This window comes from Macrobrachium nipponense, chromosome 6 (genome assembly GCF_015104395.2).
Source record: "Macrobrachium nipponense isolate FS-2020 chromosome 6, ASM1510439v2, whole genome shotgun sequence".
Taxonomy (NCBI): domain Eukaryota; kingdom Metazoa; phylum Arthropoda; class Malacostraca; order Decapoda; family Palaemonidae; genus Macrobrachium; species Macrobrachium nipponense.
In genome coordinates this window covers 90,847,561-90,872,560 of record NC_061108.1, presented here as the reverse complement: position 1 = coordinate 90,872,560, position 25,000 = coordinate 90,847,561, and the positions used below count along the sequence as shown (strand labels likewise).

Below are 25,000 nucleotides of genomic sequence, written 5' to 3'. Positions count from 1 at the left end.
AATATAAAATCTCCTTAGGAATTTACGGCTTTTCAAGTTCACTAGACTTTACAAAATATGTTTGGCTGGAGATTTATTTCGATTGAGAAAATTCATTCGAAACCTGTATCAATAACTCTTCTTTTTTCTTTAACAGTTCTTGATAATTAAGAAACCTATTTTTGCGAATAGAAATGTGACGCAAACGCATTTGTGCAGAGAAAAACGGTGATTATTACCAGAGCCCAGTATCTCTATCGACTTCCCAACTGAGATAATGCCTCTCTTCCATTCATCTCTTCTTTTCTTATTTTCGCGCATGATTAAGTCTTGGCTTTTTAAGCCTTTTCCTGGATTAATTTAGACAAAAATGTAATAGTGTGTGGCTGTTTGAATTTGGTCAACCGGGACACTGAGTTTAAGTTCTCTAGAGGAAAGAAAATTATATAATTTTGAAATTTCCTGTTTAATTAATAATTCTATATATATATATATATATATAGATATATATATATATATTATATATATATATATATATATATATATATATATATATATATATATATGTATGTATGTGTGTGTGTGGGTGTGTACGTGTGTGTTTACTGCGTAGATTTAATATAAGTTTCTTTGTCTAGATTTGCGGTTAAGCGTTTTCGTTGAGGGGAAAAAAAAAAATAACATCAGAAATAAAATATTCTGATGATCACCTCAGCATGCACGAGCCCTTGCCTGATCACGTTGTAATATTCCAACAAACACAAACCAATCACCTCAGAGACTGCAAAAAGAAAACCATAAATTTTCCGACGAAGAGGACAGACCGCATTTCAAACCGCGAGAATAGTCCATATATCACATCGGAGCAGAATCAAATGGAGGAAAAGTCGGGGTCTGTGGTATGGGACCTGGAGGACTATGATGGGGAGGAGGGGGGGAGGTAGGAGTGGAGGGGGAGGGTTTGCAAGATGGGGCCGAGGAGAATGGTGATAAGGAAAAATAGAAATGTCCTCAGTCATTCTAAGCTATAAGGGCCAGACACTAATCCCGCAGCGCTAACAGCCTCCCCAAGGAATACATTCACGTGGGTCGGGATCCTGGCTGGCAAACTGCCGCTTCCGCTGCGACTTTGCGTCATGCTACTGCTACTGTTATTTCTGTTACTTTAACTGATACTGAAAATGCTGCTACAACTCTCGGCACTTTCTCTGCTGCATTTGTTTTTCAATTAAAAGCAAAATCTTAAGCGACAGATATATAGATAGGCAAATAGATAAATAGATAGACAGATGATGCCTGGGTGTTTATATTTACTGCTTATTGTATTTCTAATAGGGGCTAACAGTGCTTTTCTATAGGTCTCTTTTTATCAGCATAGGTAATAAAGCAATACCCACTAAAGATCTTAGTAAATAGATAAGCGATATATATATATATATATATATATATATATATATATATATATATATACATGTGTGTGTGTGTGTGGGCTTCAACACTAGGCCTACGTATGTTAGATTTGCGGATCACTTCCCCATCTACCGCTCACCAGCCAACCCAGCTGCCAACGAGCACCAGTATCTGCTAGGGTCAAGAATAAGAGTGTGGGTTGAGCAACCTCACCTCCAGAGACTTGTTAAGAAATCGGAAGGCTATACCCTCCTGGTGTCACATGTTCTAAAGCAAAACAAGATATACATATATATATATATATAAAAGTGTGTGTGCGTGTATATATATATATATATATATATATATATATATATATATATATATATATATATATATATAAAACATATATTTTCGCTTTGGAACATGTGACACCAGAAGGGTATAGCCTTCCGATTTCTTAACAAGTCTCTGGAGGTGAGGTTGCTGAACCCACACTCTTATTCTTGACCCTAGCAGATAATGGTGCTCGTTGGCGGCTGGGTTGGCTGGAGAGCGGTAGATGGGGAAGTGATCCGCAAATCTAACATGCGTGAGCCTAGTGTTGTGTATTGCTCCTAAGTGAGTTTTATCGCTTATCTATTTACTAAGATCTTTAGCGGACGTTGATTTATTATCTATGCTGATAACAAGAGACCTATAGAAAAGCACTGTTAGCCCATATTAGAAATACAATAAGCAGTAAATATAAAGACCCAGGCAGGAATGGTCTGTCTATCTATTTATCTATCTGCCTAGCTATCTGTCTCTTGCTTAAGCTTTTCCCTTCAATTGAAAAACAAATACACGCACTGTTTGGTTTCCTCTGTTTTGACTTTTTTGGCGAATACCTGGATGGATCTAATAAAAGTGATAAAATCTGAGTAGCAGAGGAAGTGCCGAGAGTTGTAGCAGCAGGTTTTTCTTTTTCAGTTTTATTTTCAGCTTTATTTCCATAGTATCCTTTGCTCTCCTGCAATACCAGCCAAAATAACCTATTTATAGCTTCCTTTGTCATACACCGTTCTTCCTTCTGTTCCTACCTTTCTTCTCTCCTTTCTCTCACTGTTTCTGTAAGTCCCTTCCACCTCCCCTTCAAAACTAATTGATGACAGCCCAGCAGGGATGAGGCCGCTGTAATAAGGGGGAAGAGAGAGAGAGAGAGAGAGAGAGAGAGAAATAATAGGTGTTGTTGAGACGACAATGTTACCGTTATATTTTCCCTGTTTTTTGGAACTTTTTCAGCTAAGGAAAACAAACGAAGGACTTCAAGGAAGAAGGAACAAGGAAAATTCATACTGAAGAAATCCTGAAAACAATATATTATGAAAATATTTGAGGGCAGCACAGTAAAGGTCATGGTAACAGATTTTCGCCAAGAAAGCTGACACACACTCATGGAAGAGAGGAGTGAGCGTTGGTCTAGCATCCTTTCCATATAATAAAAATAAACATACTATAAACACGCAGTATATACAAGCCTAACAAAAATGACGCACTGTTATCTGCGAATGCCATAACAATATGCAAAAGACGTTCATCGCCGTGAGAAAATCATATTGAGTGGGTATGTATACAAATGAAGAAGAACATTTAATATAAACTCAGAGAGATTAAATTTCAGGTGTCAACAGTTTCGATGTGTGGCATTTCAGAGCTGCTGATCTATCCCATGATGTAAGTCAGAGCTTGGGGTTAGCAGCCTCCCCTATGGCGAACTATTGGATATAATCACAGGGATAATATCAGCTGGAAGCACCTTTCTAGGGAGAAATGCATTTTACAAACGCAAACACACACACACACATATATATATATATATATATATATATATATATATATACGTATATATATGTATGTATATATACACACACACACACACACACACACACACATATATATATATATATATATATATATATATATATATATATATATATATATATACGGATATAAGACAGGTAGGTGGAAAGAGAGATATGAGTATGTGACTACACACACATACATGTTTGTATATATTATAATAATTATTAGTATATATGATATATATATTCTTTGATCTATAATGTATGCTATGTATCTTAATATAATCTTATATATATATATATATATATAATAACAAATAACATATATATATATAATATATTATATTAATATATATCTATCATATATATGGCAGAAAACATACTGAGTGAACTAAACTTACTAGCAACAATCATTATCAAAGAAAAGACAACTTACCCATCAGGTGTATTTAGTGGGTAGCGGATGAGGTGTCCACGGGGTGTAGGTTGGCTACTGCCATTACCAATCCAGAAGAAGGCATCTGCAAGAAAGAACATTGAATAAGCATCAAGGCTTAAAATACACACACACACAGCACACACACACACACACACACACACACACAGAGAGAGAGGGAGAGAGAGAGAGAGAGAGAGGATATCACATTAAATGAGTCTCAGGAGACACCATTACCACAATGCTAAAATTATATTTGTGTGTTGGCGACCTTACGATACAAAGGCATACCGATCACATTCCTGTGTGGCTGATACTATTTCTGTTATGGTAAAAGACGATGAAAAAGGTGTTTGTGGAAACACAAGGTTAATAGTTTAAAGCTCTTTTTCCAGTCTAGGTTGTATGTCCAAAATCTACTACCTTGTTGGATATTTTTCATTTCTCTCTCTCTCACTCTCTCTCTCTCTCTCTCTCTCTGTTACAAATGGATTTTGCATTCCTTAGAATAATAACCTTCCCTAAGTCCTAGCTTCATCCAAATATTCACTTCAGTATCACGTTTCGCTCTGGCGGAATCTTATGTTTATTTTTTTTATCGCTTTCCATATTTCGCCTATTGCTTCCCGTTGGAGTTTTTTTTTTTGTTTTAATCTTCCACGTTTCTTACTTTTTTAATTTTTTTTATTCCAGATAGCCTTCCAACTAGCACCCTCCCAACCCCAATCCCTTATTTCCTCCCCGCGTCCCCCACCCCACTCTCTCTCTCCTCTCTCTCCACGTGCATTAGAAAAGGTTATTGGATTATGAAGATTCAATTGATTTCTGTTTTCGACGCTTTCTGTTGTCGAGTCGGTGACAATATTGGGAGAGAGTGAGAGAAGGAGAGAAGAGGGAGAAACTGAGAGAGGACAAATAATGCGAGAACAGTAGTATGAGAAGGGGAAAAAGGAGAGAGAATAAGAGAATTCTGTCCGTACAGTAATTCCGTAAGTATTTTTTTTTTCTAGTAGTTTCTGTTAGGGGAAATGATCATTCATTTATTTATGAGAGATGTTTTAGGATGATTACAACGTTAAATGCTTATTACCGGACCTAAGAAAATCGCCTTGTAAATGGAGCAATGGCAAACACTACCTTAATTAACAACATATTTATTGTGTGAAGAAGCTTGTTGGCCTATCAGTAATCTGACATGAATATTTCAATCAGAACTTATATTGTCTCCTTGAGTAAATGGCGTTTGGAATATCAGCCACTTTGGAACTTCCGTGAAAATTCCGGGAGTAATGAAGTTGAGAAAAAGCAATATATCCGAGTCTTTCAACAACGGGGAAGTTGCTTAATACGTAACTGAAATCGTCTAAGAGAAGATGGATGATCGGCGTAGTGAAGTCTTAGAACATAATCATTTGTCAAGATGGAAAAGGACTTTTCATGATGTCTCCTTAGTCGTAAATATTAATTACTACCTTGGACAGCAATTTTTTTTTACATTTATAAGAACTTACTTCAATGATAGGTAGGAAAATCAAACTGAAATCTGTTTTGTCACAATACTGTCGACTTAAAATTTTTGCCTCGACAGACTATTCTGATTAACAGACAAGAGTGGGAAGTTTCTTCTTCTTTTCAGTTCTATCGAGTCGATGCTAAAAAAATCCGTTCTCCTTACTTTGTGTGCTTTTAAGGGTTCGGAGAAACTGTTCTTTTTTACGTCCCAGTTATCCAAGTCCTGTTATAACATCATCTACTCGGTTTAGAGTAATTCTCTTTCATAAAGGCGTTTGACGTCCTCCGTTTCTCAACTTGACGGGATTGAACCCAGATCACCTTTACCTAATCAACGATCTTACCTTCTCCCTTTTTTAGAGATAATTTGTTACAATCGCTTCTTTGCTTTACGGTTTATTTTCCTGTTAGTACAAATTCGGCTCTTGCTCCATTAAGTTGAAGGGATTTGCAGTTTGGAAATTTTGTTTTATATACTGTATGGAATTCAATCGTCTTTCCTTTAGCCATTATTGTTCCCTTCCACCACTGAGTTGTAAAATTCTTCCCGTTTTCGTGATTGCTCTACAGCCTTTATATAGATTGGTTCCACTTCTAAATTAATTGTTCTCCTTTTACTTTTTCCCCAGGAGAGCTGAACAAGCTGAGGCTATTTAGCTGCCGATGATGGGAACTTCCGAATAAAAGAAATCGAACGGGATACCTGCAAGATGCTTCATTGCGACCCAGGTATTGTTTCTCGAACCATGAAAGTTCCAGTCAGCGCTAATTGACATGACGAGTGAAACTACTGGAATCAAACAACATTTCTATCGAAAACAATAATCTGAATAATAACAAATAATTAAACCGATTCCAATGCCGAGTGCACACGACCCTACGAAAGCAAGCTCACCCGAAAGCCCTCCGGGAACTTCCCACTTGTAAACAAACACTTGATCGAAATCTGGCAACTCCCCGACCGCGAAAAGCATGAACGCCGCCACATTAAGCATTAAATTGGACCTTTTGAAACCGCCCCAAAGACCTAATACCTGCAAACTGGCGAACATTACACCAATTAGCCCGAGTTTTAATTCCTCACTTCTGGAGATGGGGAGGGAGAAGGGTGCAAAGGAAGGATAAAAGAGGGGTAAGATGATGGAAGAGGGCTGGGGGGAGGGGGGGGAGGGAGAGGGAGATGAGAGTTAGGGAGAACGAAGAGGGGAACTTGAAGCTAGAGATTGGAAGAGAGGAGCCGAGTGAGGAAGCTATATGTTAGAGATGTAGTAGGGGGGGGAGGGGGGAGCGTTGAGGGAGAAGGGGGATGGGGAAGAACGGCGGTCCTAATGATTCTCGTTATGCCAATGAAAAGAGAAGATGCGGAGAGGTTCCGGGTGCGGAAAAAGCAACTTGGAATCAAGAGGCGGAACGGGAGAGAGTTGCTTCCACCCGCCGATGTTTCGGCTCCGGGTCCGGTTGTTATGGCTGCAGCGTCACACAATTCGAACGGTTTTTGGAGCTGTAAAGCCGTCTCACTCCCAGGAGTCATTACAAGGGCAATTCAGTGATGAGGTTACAGGAACTATAGGCTGGAGAATGATTATGCCATAGGTATACCTGTCTGTCTCCTAGTTCTTGTGTATGTGACTCTCCATGCGCCTGTCTGTCTGTCTGTCTGGCCATCTGTCTTCCCATTAACACACCTGGCCTAGCAATTCCTCCCCGATTCTATCATTAGGAAGAGTTGGAGGAAACTTTGGTCGCCTAGTATTGATAAACTTATTTCCCGTTATGGCGCTTAGGCCACCGACCTCCCCTCATCTCCCCACCCCACCCCGGCCTCCGTCGTGGGGGCACCCACCCCCGATCCTCTTTATGTGGAGAGGCGGTGGTCTGGAGGAGGGTGAGGGAAGATGAGAGTGATTTTGCTCAGGATCTCTTTAGGAGGATTTAGGAAGGAGGAGGAGGAGTTTAGGATGAGGGAAAAAAAGGAGATAAGGGGAAAAATAAGGCTTCGGGCTTAACAGGAAGTAAAGCGTCTACCGCTCGATGAAGTGGTTTACCAGCGGCGGTATTTTCCCGGATTTGTGGGGATCATTAATCTGCGGTTTATCATAATGTCGGTGGTGTGAAGGCCTTCTTAACAAACAATAAAGGCGAAAAAGATAATAATAATTATAAAACGGCTAATACTGACGATGATAATAGTGATAATACTGATAATTACGGTTATGGTAATAACACCTCCAGATACAAACAATGACAAAATCTAACAATGATGATGATAGTGCTACTGGTGATTCATTTGGTAATGATAATAGTAATGGCAATCATGATAAGGTAGCAACTCTATCATAAAAATCACAATTACGGCAATATAACTATGACCAACGTCCTATACTGACTAACAGGCACAAGCGAAACAACCAGGAACCAGTAATTATGAATAGGAGCAATTTTGTTACTGTTAACCGTTAGGAAGTCTAAACAGCGACAGCATAAAGACGATAACTCGCGAAGCTTCAAGTTAAATATATAATCAAAGGGTTAACATAATTTAAATGTGAATTTATGACATTTTAAAAATAAATCTTATATAGTATGAAATTTAAAGATGTAAGGTTTTGTCTACCGAAGGAAGTTTTCTTTTATCTTCAATACTTTTGGAGATGATAGCATTGGAACAGCGTAAAGGTGCGTTCACACGGTCGAACAATGTCCGACGGACAAACATTGTTACCATATCATAGGCGAAGCAGGATGACGTTATAAGCGTTGAAACGATGGAAGTAGATCTGGCAACAAACTGTGGTACCAGATGAGGTTGTATACCACTGTTTTTACTCTGCTTACAAGGCAAAGACCGGCAGACAATTGTTAATTGGTAATAATGTTTATCCGTCGGACATCGTTCGACCGTGTGAACGCACCTTTAGGGCCGGTCCGTGACGGGCCGCCAGAAATGAGCCCGTTTCCAGTAAAACTTCGCTTCGCTTCAAATTACATATTATGCTATTACATTTCTTTTTCATCATGGATTTATATATTGTGAATAATGTGTGCTCATTACTGGGAATAGAAAATGAGAAAATTGGAACTTTATTAAATATGATTATACTATTAAGAAATAAAATTCAAAATATGTAATCGGTACAATTTACCATGTTAATATAATGTAAAACCATTATTGTATTATGTTAATATTAGTTAGTTAGAAAATTGTACATTTACCCAAATATAATTGTGGATAAACCACACTTTACATTACTCTTACTAATACTTAACTTTCCAAACTATTCCCTACCATGGTTAGCTAACTGACTGCCCTCACTCTTCTTCACCCATCTTACCTATCTGCTAAAAAAAAGGTCTATCAAGATGTATTAACGAACTGTGAGATTATTTTGCAATTTCTTGAAAACACAAACGGTAGAAGTTTCCAGAAAAGATTTCGTCTTTATTGAATGAAAAACGATGTTAATATTCTGTATGTGAGAAAAATCAGGTCAGATGCTGGAAATTTGGAAACGTAGATAGACTGAAAACTGACTGAAATTTCAAACTAAAACAATTTAAGAAAAAAAAATTATTCACAAAATGCCAGCTAATTTCACGCTTTTTATAAATGTGAAAGAAGGGAGAAAAATTTAGCAATTATGAATGGATGATATGTACGTGTGAAAGAAATTGAGAAAAGCCTATGGAAATTGTGAGCAAATTATGGACGTATGATGGAAAACACCAACACAAATATAGAAATGGTGAAACGCACTCTTTGACTGCTTAGAAAAAGACAAGAATCGATAAAATCATTGCACCCAAACTCTTACAACTGCGATAAAAGAAAACTATAGATATTATGATCGTCCGTTGTAAAACAGTCAAAAGGAAAAAGGAGAAACAGTTTAATGAAAAAAATGAAAAAAACCCTGCTGATGTTGAGTGTATTGAAAACAAGATAAAAACTATTCTTAACTATCGAGAAAACTCCTCTTTAGCGAGAATTTGTACGAGTTAAAAACTTCTTCACAAACTATCAAATGGTGAGGGAAGAGGAGGAGGCGGAGTAGGGAAAATAGAAAGGAGTAGGGTAAAAGAAGGAGGGTAGGAGGAGTAGGAGTGAGAGTAGTATCAGTAGGAGGAGGAATGGGGAGAAGAAGGAGTATGAATATGTAGGGAAAAGTAGTAGATGCATGCACTGTGAAAGAGGAATAAGCAACAGAGAGAGAGAAAGAGATCAGAAAAACGTACAGGTAGGAGAGAATAAAGAGAAATTTAGCAGAGTAAAGAGAGGAAGACAAGAATAACGAAGGATAAGGGCAAGGAGTAACGGTAGAAGTGGATGAAGGCGAAGAGATATCACAATACGAGGAAGAGGAGGAGGGAGAAACAATAATAAAAAAATGATTTGTTGTGAAAAATATCATGTTTAAGAAAAATATATGAATATATCGCAGTCCCACATTTAACATACACTGATACATACATACAGATAGATAGAGAGAGAGAGAGAGAGAGAGAGAGAGAGAGAGAGAGAGAGAGAGAGAGAGCTGGAAGTATGGAATTGATGGGTCTTGGAAAATTTCATTACGGTGAACTTCGTCAGCAGGAATTGAATTAGTATATCCAGCCGTGCCACCAGCAAATGGTTCCGCCACTAACTTAGGCGCCTATCCTTCGTTAATGTAAGTATTATCTCTAATAATTTTGATTATTTACTTTTTAGTAATCCATAATCCAATAGTTGAATAAAAAAAAGAGAAGCGTAGCTGTGAAAGTAAAATGAAATCAAAGGAAGTAGACTGTAAGCTCACAAATCTGTAACTACAGCGCTTGTCTAAGGATCGGGAGTTTCCAAAAATTCAAACAAGAAAGAAATCCCGTCTACTGTGGTTAAAAGCCAAGTATCTTGCTTCTTTACTTTATTCCTCGATCAAATTCTCGGAACTCAGAGCACTAGAACAACCAGGAAGTCTTGAGGGACAGAAGAATCTGGGCAAAAAACAAGCTGAAGAGGTACAAGATCCCTCAGAGTTGATTAGTGGTGGATTGCTGCTTATGACTTTAAAAAAAAGGCAAAGCAAGGAAACGCTCTGGAGGAACAGGAAGAGAAAAAATCACTTCGAGATGATTAGCAGTTGAAAGCTGGCGAAGTATCGAAGGATGGTGAGCATTCATTAAGAAGTCATAAGCTACCACTTATTTTTTTTTTTAGATAAGATAAAAGTTTTGTTAGAAACAAGATCAGGAGAAACGAAGACGAGGAAAGTGATCACTTCCGACTTATTAGTGTATGATTATTAACCTTTAAACAGTAGGAGGTTGTTTTTTCTTTCTTTCTTTTCGGCAAAAGAAAAATCAAGCGTTAGGCCCAGAACGCGGCAGCAGTGACACTAAAATCCATCGCCGAAAAGCAATACTTCAAAAACCATAGATTTGACACTCCAGGTACATGTGTTGCATTTCAATATGTAAAATTAGCACCATGAGGAAAGAAAAAAGGGGATTAGTGAGAACTAACAATAAACAGGAAAATATAACGTATATGATAAACTACTACTACTATAATAATAATAATAATAATAATAATAATAATAATAATAATAATAATAATAATAATAATAATAATTGAAGAAGAAAAAGAAGAGAGATATCATTATGAAAAATTTCTATGAGATATCAGACGTTTATATATACATATAATAAATGTTGAGTTACATGTTGTAATAAAGCTTTTATATATCTATTATATATAATTATATATATATAAATATTAATATATAACTATATATATATATTATGTGTGTGTTGTTGGTGTGTGTGTGTGTGTGTCTGTGTGTGTGTGTGTGTGTGTGTGTGTGTATTTTTTTTATTGCCTCACGTCTTCAGCCACTCACAAAAGACGAAGCAGAATTTTTGAAATCCCAAGATTATGGCTCTCTCGAAGCTCAATGCCCATCGAAAAGACCCAGTGAAATCTCGGAGCAATTTTAGGTCATGCAATCGCACTTGAAAAATCGACTCAAATGAAGAAAGAGAGAGAGAGAGAGAGAGAGAGAGAGAGAGAGAGAGAGAAGAGAATTGAGAAATTTGTTCAAAAGAGAGAGAGAGAGAGAGAGAGAGAGAGAGAGAGAGAGAGAGAGAGAGAGAGAGAGAGAGAGAGAGAGAGAATAGTACTTAAAAATCGATTCAAAACGAGAGAGAGAGAATCGCACTTAAAAAATCGACAAAAAAAGAAAAGAAAAGAGAGAGAGAGAGAGAGAGAGAGAGAGAGAGAGAGAGAGGATCGCACTTAAAAGATCGATTCAAAAGGAGAGAGAGAGAATCGCACTTAAAAAATCGACAAAAAAAGAAAAGAAGAAGAGAGAGAGAGAGAGAGAGAGAGAGAGAGAGAGAGAGAGAGAGAGAGAGAGCCTGCAAGAATAGTCCTTCTCGAGAACAACCTCAAGAAAATCTCGGTCCCTTTCCAAAAATCTTCGACTGCTAACCTTCGGCGAGTGAGCCAATGATGAACGAAAACCTAAGGGATATTATCAGGCACTATTGTGTGCAAACCGTTCGTCGTCAATGCCACACTCGAAGAGTTAATCAACAAAAACGATTTAAAGGCATTTCTCTCTCTCTCTCTCTCTCTCTCTCTCTCCTCGAGGTTACGCAATCATCTTAATCGCTGGATGCCCTAAATGCCGTTGAAGGAGCGAAACCTTCGCGTAAATCCCGTGTCTCAATCCTTACAAATCCTGTGAGTATGTTAACGCCTGTAGAGGATTTCTACTGTTCCGTCCAACCCCGTCCCACACCGCTGGAACCGGCCGCCGTGATTTAAATCCCATCTTTCTAACCCATTAGGTTGATGAGAGAGAGAGAGAAGAGAGAGAGAGAGAGAGAGAGAAGAGAGATCTTCAAACTTTAGTTGCTGTTGATTTTGTCCATTTCACTTTTCTCGCCACATAATTTTCCCCCAAAATCCCCACCTCTTCCTTGTCTTTCTGCCTTTCCCCCTCTTTTCCACTGCGGCCTTCTTCCTTTCCACATCCCTTTGCTCTTCTGGTAGTTCTCCTCCTCCTCTTCCTTTCCTATTCTTTCCATCCTCTCTCGCCGCCCCCCCTCTCGCCATTCCTCTTCCACCCTCACCCTCAATAATAAAAGCAGTTCCGATGATGTGGGGATAATTAGAAAATGCTTCGGGCGCGCGTCTGAATCCTTCGAAGGCCCGACCGAACACAACGACCGTATTAAAACCGGGTTGTATTGAGCGCCGCCAAATGAACGCTGTTATAAAGGAAATGCACCGCGCGCATAGCGCCCCTATTCGGCAGTTCTAATGGGCTACCTCGGACTTCTTCAAGGTCTCACAGTAGTGGTGAATAATAATAGCAATAATTAAGAAGAATAATTCTTGCACGGGTTACGGGTTCGTTTTATGACGGTTTAAATAAACTGATGATAATCAATCTTACACGAGTAACAAGTTCGTTATGATAATGTTTAGATAATCAGAGATACATAAAGTCGTTGGGCTTGGCAGCAGTTGGATGGATAACCGCCAAGCAATATCAGACTCCGTATCTATGTATCTATCTATATACTATATTTATACATGTACACACACACACGCACACACACATATATATATATGTATATATATATATATATAATATATATTTATTAATAGTATATATATATATATATATATATATATATATATATATATTACGTCAGTACGTAACTCTTCGCTATCACAAATAATTGCGATTCAACGATCCTGCAGGTGTCTTTGACATTGATTCGGTAAATAGCTGTTCTGTGCAGCTTTTATTCGTCCTCTTGGAAACCGAGGAGATACCGTTCACATGAAATCGCAAGTGAGATTCAGCGATGTCCGATCGTTGCCCTGAACATTGCGCTTAGACACAAGATCACATGGCCTGATGGATTTCCCCATCGTCGAACCATGGAACTTTTTAGTCCGGTTGAAATCGGATTCGAAGATGTGAAACGGAAATATACGTGAATAAGTTTGTTACGATATTCTTGGTTCAAGAAGTCTTGTGATAGATTGTTCACTCTGGGGCAGATCACGGTAGCACTCGGTCGAATATTAGGACGTCTCGGGAATTGGGTATTCCCAATCTGAGAGTGAGTACAGTCTTTGGAAAATGACTCACTTTTATGAACTTTCCTTAATAGACTGAGTGATGTTTTTCAATAAGTGTTCACTACTTATCCCATGCAATTTTTATTACCAATTCTGTTTTAATAATGTTGGGTGGGATATTTCCTTTCCCCGGGAAATGTTTCTGTGGTCCTAAGCTGATTGAGAGAAATGCTCCGATGTAACGAGCATTTAAAATGGTGTGTGGAAGCGGTCATATAGTTGGAATTGAGCCCCAGACATTAAGAATTGTGTATACCAGACTTATGGTGGTTAAGATGAAATAATTAGTGAAGATGGGCGGAAAGGAAATGTTTATTTCCATTTTCTATTCTATTTGAAGTAAGGGTTCATAACCCGTTTCTTACATATTCCAATTTGACCAGTATCATGTTAGATTTTCGAAATAAATTCTATTTTTGTAGCTTAGGATTTAATCTGAATGCCTTAGTTAAATATAAGGTATGAGAGAGAGAGAGAGAGAGAGAGAGAGAGAGAGAGAGAGAGAGATTCTTGTTTGTTTGACTTTGAGTTGCCAACAACGACTTTAGGTGAGTGTTGTTTCTTTTGAGAACCATTAACATACATACACATACACACACATATATATAATATATATATATATATATATATATATATATATATATATCATATATATATATATATATATTATATATATTATATATATATATAATATATATGCAAACATAAACGTCTTTAAAAAACCTGAATGCCTTTAAAATCTTCCGATATAGGGAAATCTGCTATGTAAAACATTTGTGGAAATGTTAAATTTTATGAAGGAAATAAGTATTTCTTTGCACTTTAAATTTTTGTCTTGTTGATAAGAAGACTCGTATTAAATCATAATATTAAAATTATTTATTCTTAATTTTTGCATATTGTTTTCAATGCCTAAGCGAAGCACAGAGGTAATCTTCAGAATTCGTTTTGTCAGCTGTTTTTGGAATTTTGTTTTATAATTGTAAATTGGTTTACGTTATAAATATGGCATAAGAAAATATCGTTGTAAATTATCGGCATTTTTGTCCATTTCGCAAATTTCATTTACTACCACGAATACGTCACATTATATCTAACTTACTCTTTCATAGTAGTGTTAGATATCTTTATATTTTCTTAGTTCTCATAAGGTAGACAAATTAGTTACCCGAGAATAAATGAAATGGCTCTTTTTGATGGGCATTTCCCAACTTCAAGAGTGTCTTTGAAGATAGTATTATACAACAAAATAACATCCGGCATATGAAGCAATTATATTCTGAGAAAAATATATGGCAAAACTCAAATTAACGGCACGATGGGTTGATGCGAAATTTACCCAACAGCTAAACCCTTAATTAACTGAGCGAACACGTTTACCAGAAGTAAATCTTGCGGACTAATTAGTCAAGTAAGCCTTTGGGTGGGCGTCTCAACTGTGAGGAGACCGTGTCACATATAATCTTCGGGAATGACGAAGTTCTACCACTGAGGTCGCTCGAGATTTTTCATTATATATTATTGCCACAACTAATACAGTTGACCTCAAGTTCAACTTATTAGCTGCTAAGAAATAAAGAAAATCACATCTGCTAATTATCAAAACTCGCTATAAAGCAGGAAGTGTACATCAGAGAAATCAAAGGAAGCGGAACAAAATGAAATACGAAGAAGATTGTCAACGAAATGAATAAGAGCTATGAACTGAATTTGGTTAGACACAAGAACTAAAAGTCAGTTTTAAGTAGGAATCTACTTACAAAAGCAGTGCACAAATTTTCGTGTATCCCTAAGCTTCACAATAGAAAAACACCAATATCCTCTCCTTTAGCCTACGGGATTCTTCTCTGTCATTCTATCATTCATTCTATCAAATTCCTAACGGAGTAGAAACGTTCTAACAAGCGTGACTTTCGCAGGGATCGACAAACACCCATCTTACTGTCACTGAAAATGTCAAGTTTCAAAACAACCACTAGGTTATGTTTGGAAAATAATTTTCCACAAATCAGCAGGGAAAAAGGAAGATCAAAACAGATCGATGTAACCTGGCACCTAATTGAAACTTGAGATTCAAAAGGTATCTGAATAGTATTTGATAATATAGAGAATATCAGCAAATCACTGACTAACGGATTCATCGCATTGAATAGAACTTAGAAATGAATAGAGACTATCTTAGAAATACACTTAACATATTTCTGAATACATGTACTAAGATTAAATACACAAAGCATCAACAGGAATGAATGAATATATGTCTACCCTCATGACTATATTGATATTTATTCTTATGTAAAGACTAAATCATCTAAGGAAATGAGTGAATGCAAAAATGATGCATATCTTTACGACCATTTTTATTTACATATTTATAGATCGATCGATAAATAAAAGCAAGTTCAATTTTTCATGGTTTTAAGACAGCTTGGTTTATTTTGTAAGCATTCCCTTGTAAATATTTCAAATTTGCCATTTTTTTTTCTTTGCAAATTAGTTTTATTCATTATTCTCCTTTTGATTTCTCTGATACATATTTTATTTCAGAGCAATTATTGTTTCTTTTGATAATAAATCAGCTAATCCTTAGAATGATACTGGAAACAAATCAATAATTAAGTGTCATATTATTCTTTTTATTTACGAAAAAATCCGTGTTAGCATTATCAATAATCATACTGATATCACTACATTTTTAATTATCATTAAAAATATTAATATTAATGATGATATTAATAAAAATATTGATGGTAATAAGAGATTTTAGTAATAATGTATTATGATATTAATGATTATAGCAATCAACAACAATACAACTATTATCATACATAGCTTCCGATAATACTAAAATCAATAGCTTTAGGAGCGATAGCATCATTAACAGACCAAATCATAATAATTACAATAACAACAATTATATTTCCACTCACCTGGGCCATTCCCGTCATAGAAAAAGTTTTCGATATAAAGCTTGTCTTCATCTACAGCCCAAACGCTGCCTGAAACATTATGTTGGAAGGTTCTGAAGTTTCCGACCGGAGCTCCCCGCTGGCGGTCGCGTTGCAGGCCGTGGCTTGCTGTCGATACAAGAGCAGAAAAAAATCATTATTTACAGGAAGAAAAAAGTTGTGAAAAAAACAATTATTTTCTTTTGTGGTAAAAGTGATAAAGATTCTTTTCCGACGAGATAGGGAAATAAGGAAATCGAAAAAAAAGACAGAACAAAAAGTATCCAGAGGAAGAAAAATGTTTTCCGTTGTGGGAAATTGAAAAAATTTTATTTTCTTTTGTGGTAAGAGTGATAAAGATTCTTTTCCGGCGAGACAGGTAAATAAGGAAATCGAAAGAAAGACAGAAAAAAATTATTCAGAGGAAGAAAAGTTTTCCGTTGTGAGAAATAAGAAAAATAGTTTTCTTTTGTGGTAAGAGTGATACAGATTCTCTTCCGACGAGATAGGGAAATAGGGAAATCGAAAAAAAAAAGACAGAGCAAAAATTATTCTGAGGAAGAAAAGAGTTTCCTCCTCGTGCTAAATAAAAAAAAAAATATTTTCTTTTGTGGTAAGAGTGATACAGGTGTTTTTCCGATGTGATAGGGAAATACGGAAATCGAAAAAAAAGACAGAACAAAAATTATTCAGAGGAAGAAAAAAGTTTTCCGTTGTGGGTAATACAAAAATGATTTTATTTTGTGGTAAAATGATTTAGATTACTTTTCGAAGGGATAGGGAAAATGAGGAAATCGAAATAAGAAAGAAAAAAATATTCAAAAGAAGAAGAAGGTTTTCCATGGTGATAAAATAGAAAAGAATTATTTTCTTCTATTGGTATAGAAAGACAATTTATGGTAAGAATGCTTAGATTATCTTTCCATGAGGCAGGGAAATGAGGCAATAGATATCTGTCTATATGCAAGAGAAAATGTTGGTTCCCATGACACTGTTTTCATTGCCTGGAATGCGAGAAAACATGGGAATACGATGATTCTTCAGATTATGAATGGTCATCTTTATAGGTTTCACAAAACGAATCAAGTTCTGCACGAAAAGAAGGGAAGATAAAATAACTGCCAATAGTGAATGTTTTCCTTTATTCCCAATCATGAAAAAAACTTGAGGAATATAATTATTTACATTTTCCTTAGGCGTTTTTCATAAAATGTATCGATGGAGGGCATGCACATATATATATATATATATATATATATATATATAATATATATATATTATATATATATATATATATATATATATATATATATATATATATATATATATATATATACTAAATAATAACTAACAATCAGATTTTTCTTTCTTCATGAAGGGCGGGAACATTCAAATAATTCTGTTCAATTTTGGGTAAATATTTTTATTATGCTGATCAGTGGAGACGATAAGTTTTTGTAATGATGAATTCTACACGAAAAATCCCTTCTGAATTTGTTCTAAAAACTAGAATTATAACACAAATCTTTAAAGATTAAGAATAAAAAACTGAATATGTCTAAAAGTGATCGAATGGTGTTATTTTCATTTCATTGAGCCGGCAGTCATGCAACTTTCCATTGAGCTCTCTCAGAGCTAAATGCGATGCAACCATCTTTACACAAAAAGTCAACATTTCTATGGAGTTTAGTGATATGTTGCATTTAGAAGCTCATGAGAGATATTTTGGGTTTAAAATGAGTCGAAAAGGGTTCAAGACATTTCCTGCACAAGAACATGAAAAATGACGAAGCCTACCTAATTCGATCGGTGTACAATATCTAAATGAATAAAACAATGTACGAATTATGTATCTGTATACTTGACGACACCAAAAAATAGCACATAAAAATGTGATTGATATGACTTTAATTCCTAAAATCCCATTGTTCATTGCTATAATTTTCCTCTCTTTCATTCCTATGGGCATGCATTTGTGTATGTATGTGAAATTTCTAATCTGTGATTTTATAACGCAATACGGCCAATATATCAGTGAAATCATTTCGTTATTAAATGAAAAGCAAACCTCAAGCAAGGCACGACCATTGTCCATAATCATAATCTTTTTCGTTGAGAGAGAGAGGAGAGAGAGAGAAGGGAGAGAGAGGACGAGAGAGAGAGAGAGAGAGAGAGAGAGAGAGAGAGAGAGAGAAAACAATGGGGTGTGACAGCGGATCAATAATCCCAAGTCTGAAAGCCTTAAAAGAAACAAACATGAAACGGACGACGACGAGGACGTTTCGAAGCTTCACGTTAAAGATCCACTGCGAAGCCGCAGACAAAACGAAGCCCCGAACAGGTTGCTCAGTGCTTCAGCTTTACGACTCCCAAGGGGCCCCATTCGAAACAGGCTCCGGGAAGGCGTTGATGTTTCGTCTTGCAAACTACGAGTAATCTCCAGAAAGGATTCGTACGAAAACAATGTCATTACCAAAATGCGTATGCGGCGATCTGTTTGCGAGTACGAGCGTATGCATTAACACATACACCCACACACACACACACACCACACACATATATATATATATATATATAATATATATATATATATATATATATATATATATATATACGTGTGTGTGTGTGTTTGTGTAAGTGTAAATAAATTCTACATATATATATATATATATATATATATTATATGTATATACACATATATATACGTATATATTTATGTGTATTTGTATTTACTCAAAGTGAGGGTAGTTGGAAGTTGGACAAAGAAAGTTCACTTCTACAAAAATATCTAGAATGTCGGGAACTCACGATTTGGATATTCTTTCTGATTTCAAAAATTGAAAACAGAAGAAAATTGTTTCTAGCACAGTAAGTGGTTACAGGAAAGAAGTTAACGCAAAGCAGTTTTTCATTCCTAAAGAGGAACATTTGAAAGTCAAGAAAAAGACACCATTTTGATAACATACGGTCAAATGTCCCAGATGACAAAAATAACTAAAGGAAATACATGGTTGCAACACTTAGCCAATAAAGCAAGTATATGGATAAACACAAACATACTCATACGAAATTTTGTGCATCTGGCGAGTTCTACGCAAACACTTACACACCCAGAGAGAGAGAGAGAGAGAGAGAGAGAGAGAGAGAGAGAGAGAGAGAGAGAGAGCACTGGTACACACTTGGGGGTCGGTCCGTGTTGGAAAGCGATAAGGGGCTGGCGGATCATAAAAGTCCTCGAAATGAGCGTCTTAGTAAACAGACCATGTTTGTTAAGTAGCCCAAGGTTATAATATTTCCATCAGAGTTCCGATTGTTATGTGGAAGGTGGGGGAGGGGGAGAAGATGGAGAGAGGGGTAAGGGCTAGAGATGAGGGGTTGGGGGGATGGGGGAGTTAGTGGTAGAAAGGATGGGAGGGGAGAGGTGTTGGTGCCTTTGAGAATGTCCCTCATTGGCGCATGGGAGAAGGAAAGGCTATAGCGACTGGTTAGAGGGAAGGGGTATAGGCTTAGGTTTAGGGATAAATTGGTGGTTAGAGGAGCCAGTAGGGAGGGCATGGACGGGTAGTAGTGAAGAGGGGGTGGGGCAGAGCTCAGCAAAATAAGATGCAAGGGTAGGGTGAGACATAAAGTTCCGGTTCATGGTTATAAATATCCAATTCGAGAAGACAAATAAGAGGATTCCGCAGCATAAATAAACGTCAGTTCAAGAGAGCATCGGATGATGAGGACCTCCTACGGTTCAGATGTGGGAATAAAGAAATACTGAAGCTAGATACGATGCAATAGAGGACTATAGGGATTCATAAGAATATATGAAATGAAATAGTTTGTGCGTTTCGTATTGATTTCTTAAACACAATTCTGAACAATAATGGTTTCAGTATAAACGTAACAGATGACCAAGACGATGAATAGTTGTCAAAAGAATGACTAAAGAAAGTACAAATATACATTTACCGTCACAGATATGCGGTGATTTACAATCACGGCAAATGTGTAAAAAAAATATAAGAACTAAAAGAGAGATAGGAGTTAAATGTTATAATCTCGAAAAAATGCGAGAGTTTTAAGTCTGTGGAATATAAGAATATAAGAAACAAATTGTAGTACGAACCTGACTTAAAAACAAAATCAGATTCTAGCAAATAGTATAACAAGTATTGAGGTAAAGCTTTCCATGAATTTCCTTTTAATATTACTGTTTGAAAATATACAAAATATGTAAATAATATAAGTGTGATTTGTAAATGAAGTATCTGACAAAGATTTCATGCCTCTGCAAAGTCCATATACTTAAATATTTAGCAACTGAACTTTTGGATCCAATCGAAAATGTCATATCTATAAGAGCTAGATAAAATCATCTTGAAAATTCTGTCAGGAGGATTTTGAAGGAATTTCTTTTTGACGTCATACGATAATAAAAGTGTCCTAAATCAAACTTATACATCTGTAAAAAAAAACAAAAAACTTCAAGACAGGGGAAAAGAGATGAGGTATATTCGATTTTACTGAGGGAGTCAGCTTGAATGCGTAGGCACTCACACAACATCTATTTATCTTTTCATCTGTTTATAAGTATATACAACAAACATGTGTTCACATACATTTTATATATATATATATATTATATCTATATATATATATTATATTAATATATATGTGTGTGTGTGTGTGTGTGAGTGTGGTAGATCCATGATCCGGTATGTTTCAAGAAATCCTAAGGATAGGTATATAGATCTAGGTCTAAAACAATACAAAAGTAACTAAGAAGTAAATCGGAATAAATTTGTAAAATTATATTCAACCCCACTAATATTTATATGATTTTCCTTATTCATCTGTTAGTTAAAAACGAAAAACAAGAATACTTCAAACAAAACTGAGAGAGAGAGAGAGAGAGAGAGAGAGAGAGAGAGAGAGGAGAGATAGGCGGAGAAGGGATTAATTTGGCGAGTCTCTGGGAGCCAGTCGGAAGGAGTGAGGGACTCAGCCCGAGGCAGCGTTCGCTGCTCAATTGTTTCTGACAGGAATAACGCTCTTGCTTCATCTCCTAACTTTTCTAAGGACGAGATCCCCACGTGTATTAATCATGTTATGGTCCTTACCGGGCGACGGATACTCGGTCGTAAAATTGAGGTTTTTCGCATTCCTTTTTATTCGTTTTTATAATTATTTCCAAAGTTTTTTCTTCTTCTTTTTTGAGGTACATGAACCTGTTGATATCACAGTGGCGGGTTGTTGGGTGTTGGGGGGCGGGGGAAGGGGGGCGATAGGAGGTGTGATGTAGACAGCCTATTAGACAAAGTAACTTCAGTAGATGTAAAACAGTTCTTCCGAGGTTTTTACGGGTTATTTTATCTCTGGTAACACTCACATCAGTAGAAATTGTTACGACGATTTGTGGATTTGTGCACATATACATATGTATATATATATATATATATATATATATCTATATATATATATATATATATATACTACATACATAAACATATATATATATATATATATATATTATATATTATATATACTTATGGAGAATTTTAGGCTGTAAACATCTCAAAGACACAAAAATGAGAGCGTCTCTCATACTGAACTGTAATTGAAACTTGGGTAACAGGATCCATAGAATGCTTCAAATCAATCCTACCCTTGAGTCATTACTCGGTATTAAACAATACACACTATTGTTGATAAACAAGTGTCATTCTTTATGTGATTTACATTATTATTGCTTTCATGCGAATGACTCAGTACGCTTATTTGAAGAACACGAATAAGCCCGTCAGCAGGACTGTCAAGCTCAAAAAACTTTCGAAGGATATCTATTCGAGTTACCGTCTTGAGGACCAGCAAACGCACGTAGAATATTTGCGGGACATTTGTTTGTAACATTACGTGGTGATTTCCTTGTTTTTTCAGGAATATGTTATTTGAGTGTTGTTTGACTTTAAGTACTTTTCCAGAAGTTCCTTATCCCCCTACCGTTGGAGTGTGGAACAGCCGCCCAGAGGATGTCGTGTAACTGGAACTTCAGAAGTTCAAGCGAAAATGGAATGCATAACGACCCTAACATAATTCTTCTTGCATTTTAATATTTTTTTTCTCTTTCATTTTTTCGATTTTGATTTTTTGATAAGTGGGATCGCTTCTTTCTGTATTTCACTTTACTTCCTCTTAACTCCTCCTAATGAACACCTTATTCTTTGGCAGCTTAAATTAAATGTCAATGGTTACTCTGGGCTTGTTCCATATGAATAGGTTATATCTACTGAATAATAATATAATAATAATAATGTTAAAAGTCATTTTATATAACAAACATATCTAAGTAAATATCTGTGATCAATCATGCTGCGTTGACAATAGGAAAAAAAGACCTATTAAGTAAAATCTGTGCTGTCGCTTTCTTTTTATTGTATACTTATTTTTACATATGAATAATTTACATAATACTGCACATGGCATACGATAGCTTCTACCATCATCTTCACTTTGAATATAATAGGAGGAGATATTGCAGGATAAGAGCATTACTGTTTAAATTATTCATATATAATAATGCTTATATAACAAGATAACAGAAAGACAAATTTACTTGGTGGGTATAAGTAAATGTATGAACCTGGGGCTACAGTTTATTACAAAATTCCTTTGAACTTTGAGAGTTCAGAGTTCCGTTTTGTTGGGACAGATTCATTTGTTATATACAAGTTTTTCTACATTTGGTTCAAGAGAACATATTCCAAATCTAAAACAACCAAATAAGCACATACACACACACACACACACACACACACAGTCACATGCACATACATACACACACAGTCACATGCACATACAAACACACAGTCCCATGCACACATAAACACATACAGAGAGAGAGAGAGAGAGAGAGAGAGAGAGAGAGAGAGAGAGAGAGAGAGAGAGAGAGAGAGAGAGAGCTAGCTAAATGCAAAATCGAAGATATCAGTGAAGTGTCTTCACAGATTCCTCTGTGTCTCGAGTACTTCATAAGTCAATGAATCAATAAAATGTGAGAGACAATAAAACAGAAAAACAGAAAAAGAGAAACAGGGGGAGGCAGGATTGGATAAAAATGGGAGAATGATCTTGTATGGTAAAAGGCGAGATCCACGACACGTGCTGGAGAGGAGTCTGCAGGGCTTCGGGCCCTTCGAAGGGATATCTACATACATTATCTTTTTCGATGCATATCTTGTTATTTTTCTATTTTTCCTTCCAATATATAAGTTTTTTTGTGTTAGTTTGTATGGTAATTAGACACATATGTGTATTACTGCAATGCCCTTGCTTGTCAGGTGATATTTCTCATGCTTGGGTATACGAGTATTACGTTAAGGGCATTAAAATTATGAACCGCATATCATAAACCGGAAATATTCCCAATCTCTATTCAAAAATGTAATAATATAATCATGAAATATAATAGCGGAAATTAATTTCAAAGAAAGGAATTTGATTTAGAACTGATAGCTATCGGTCAAAATTGTCGGTCAAATTTCCATCCTAACAAAAAGACAAAAAAATTGCACTTAAGAGAGAGAGAGAGAGAGAGAGAGAGAGAGAGAGAGAGAGAGAGAATGAAGGGTAAAATGCATCGGTTCTTTATCCGTGCAGTCCGAAGAGGATTCTAACAAGGCTCTAAATAGAGGGGCGATGGTTCAATCAGAGTCCATCACAGACAATCAGGTAACCTAATTGGCCATATTTCCCCTGTAGGGAGAGAGAGGAGTCAGCCCGAACCCTCAACACTTACTCGCTCGGTGGAAAAGACCACTGGGGAGAGAGGGCCCAGGGGGAGGAAAGGTCTAGTGGGAGGAAAATAGAGGGAGAGGGGAGGGGATCAAAGGGGGTGGATGATTCAGGGGAATAAGAGGCCTAGGGGGAGAGCGTATCTAAGGAGAGTAAACACCTAGGGGAAGACATGGTCTATGGGGAGGAACGATCTAAGGGGAGAAATGACACGGGGGAGAAGAGAGATCTAGGGAGAAGACTGACTCAAGGAGAAGGAATATCTAGAAAACGAAAGGTTTAGGCGAATGGAAGACCTAAAGGGAGGAAAGATCTAGGTGGAAAAATCTAAGGGGAGGAACCGGGGGTGCAGGGAGATCCTCAAGTTTATTCTGGTTATCTTCAGGCTTTAGGGGGAAAAGCAGGGGCACACCTGGGTCCTCCTTTCCCAGCATTTGGTTAAAGCTCCTGAGTGTTTTCATAATACACAGGAGATTGCATCTATGAATTTTATTTTCGGTCTGCTTTTTTCGATGACGTACTTAAAATCTGTTTATTGTCTTTACACGGAATTTAATTGTTTTACATTTACTTATTTTGGCCATGTATTCTGTTATAACTAATCAAAAATATATGTTTTTATTCTTCATTACTTTTTATTTTTCACCTAACACAGGGCTTTTAGAAGTTAACAATATTCTCATTTCTAAATGTCAGTTCTCGAAGATTTGAGCAACAATATTCTAAAAGATAAAAAAAAAAAAAAAACAATTAGGTAACTTTAAAAAGTAAATTATGCCCTTATTCCAGTAATGAATTCAGCATTAATTCTTGTTTCAACATTAATCAAATTATGAATGTTTAAATTTCAATCCATGAAGGATATGCTACTAACTTATAACTAATACAAATATATAAATAATGGTAGGAATAAGTGCACTCTTACTCTCTCTCTCTGTATGTATGTATATATATATGTATATATATAGTATAT

The 25,000-nt window shown here is 36.3% G+C and overlaps 1 protein-coding gene across 3 annotated transcripts in view; it reads right to left on the bottom strand.

Moving 5' to 3' along the window:
* LOC135216132 (protein Skeletor, isoforms B/C-like) overlaps positions 1-25,000 on the bottom strand; it is a 273,242-nt gene that overhangs the window by 65,401 nt on the left and 182,841 nt on the right. For all 3 annotated transcript variants that reach the window (XM_064251209.1, XM_064251208.1, XM_064251210.1), the window contains 2 exons: positions 16,231-16,377; positions 3,649-3,733 (listed from right to left, as the gene is read on the bottom strand). In XM_064251209.1, coding sequence (XP_064107279.1) covers positions 3,649-3,733; positions 16,231-16,377 — 232 coding nt within the window. The remainder of the gene's footprint in view (positions 1-3,648; positions 3,734-16,230; positions 16,378-25,000) is intronic.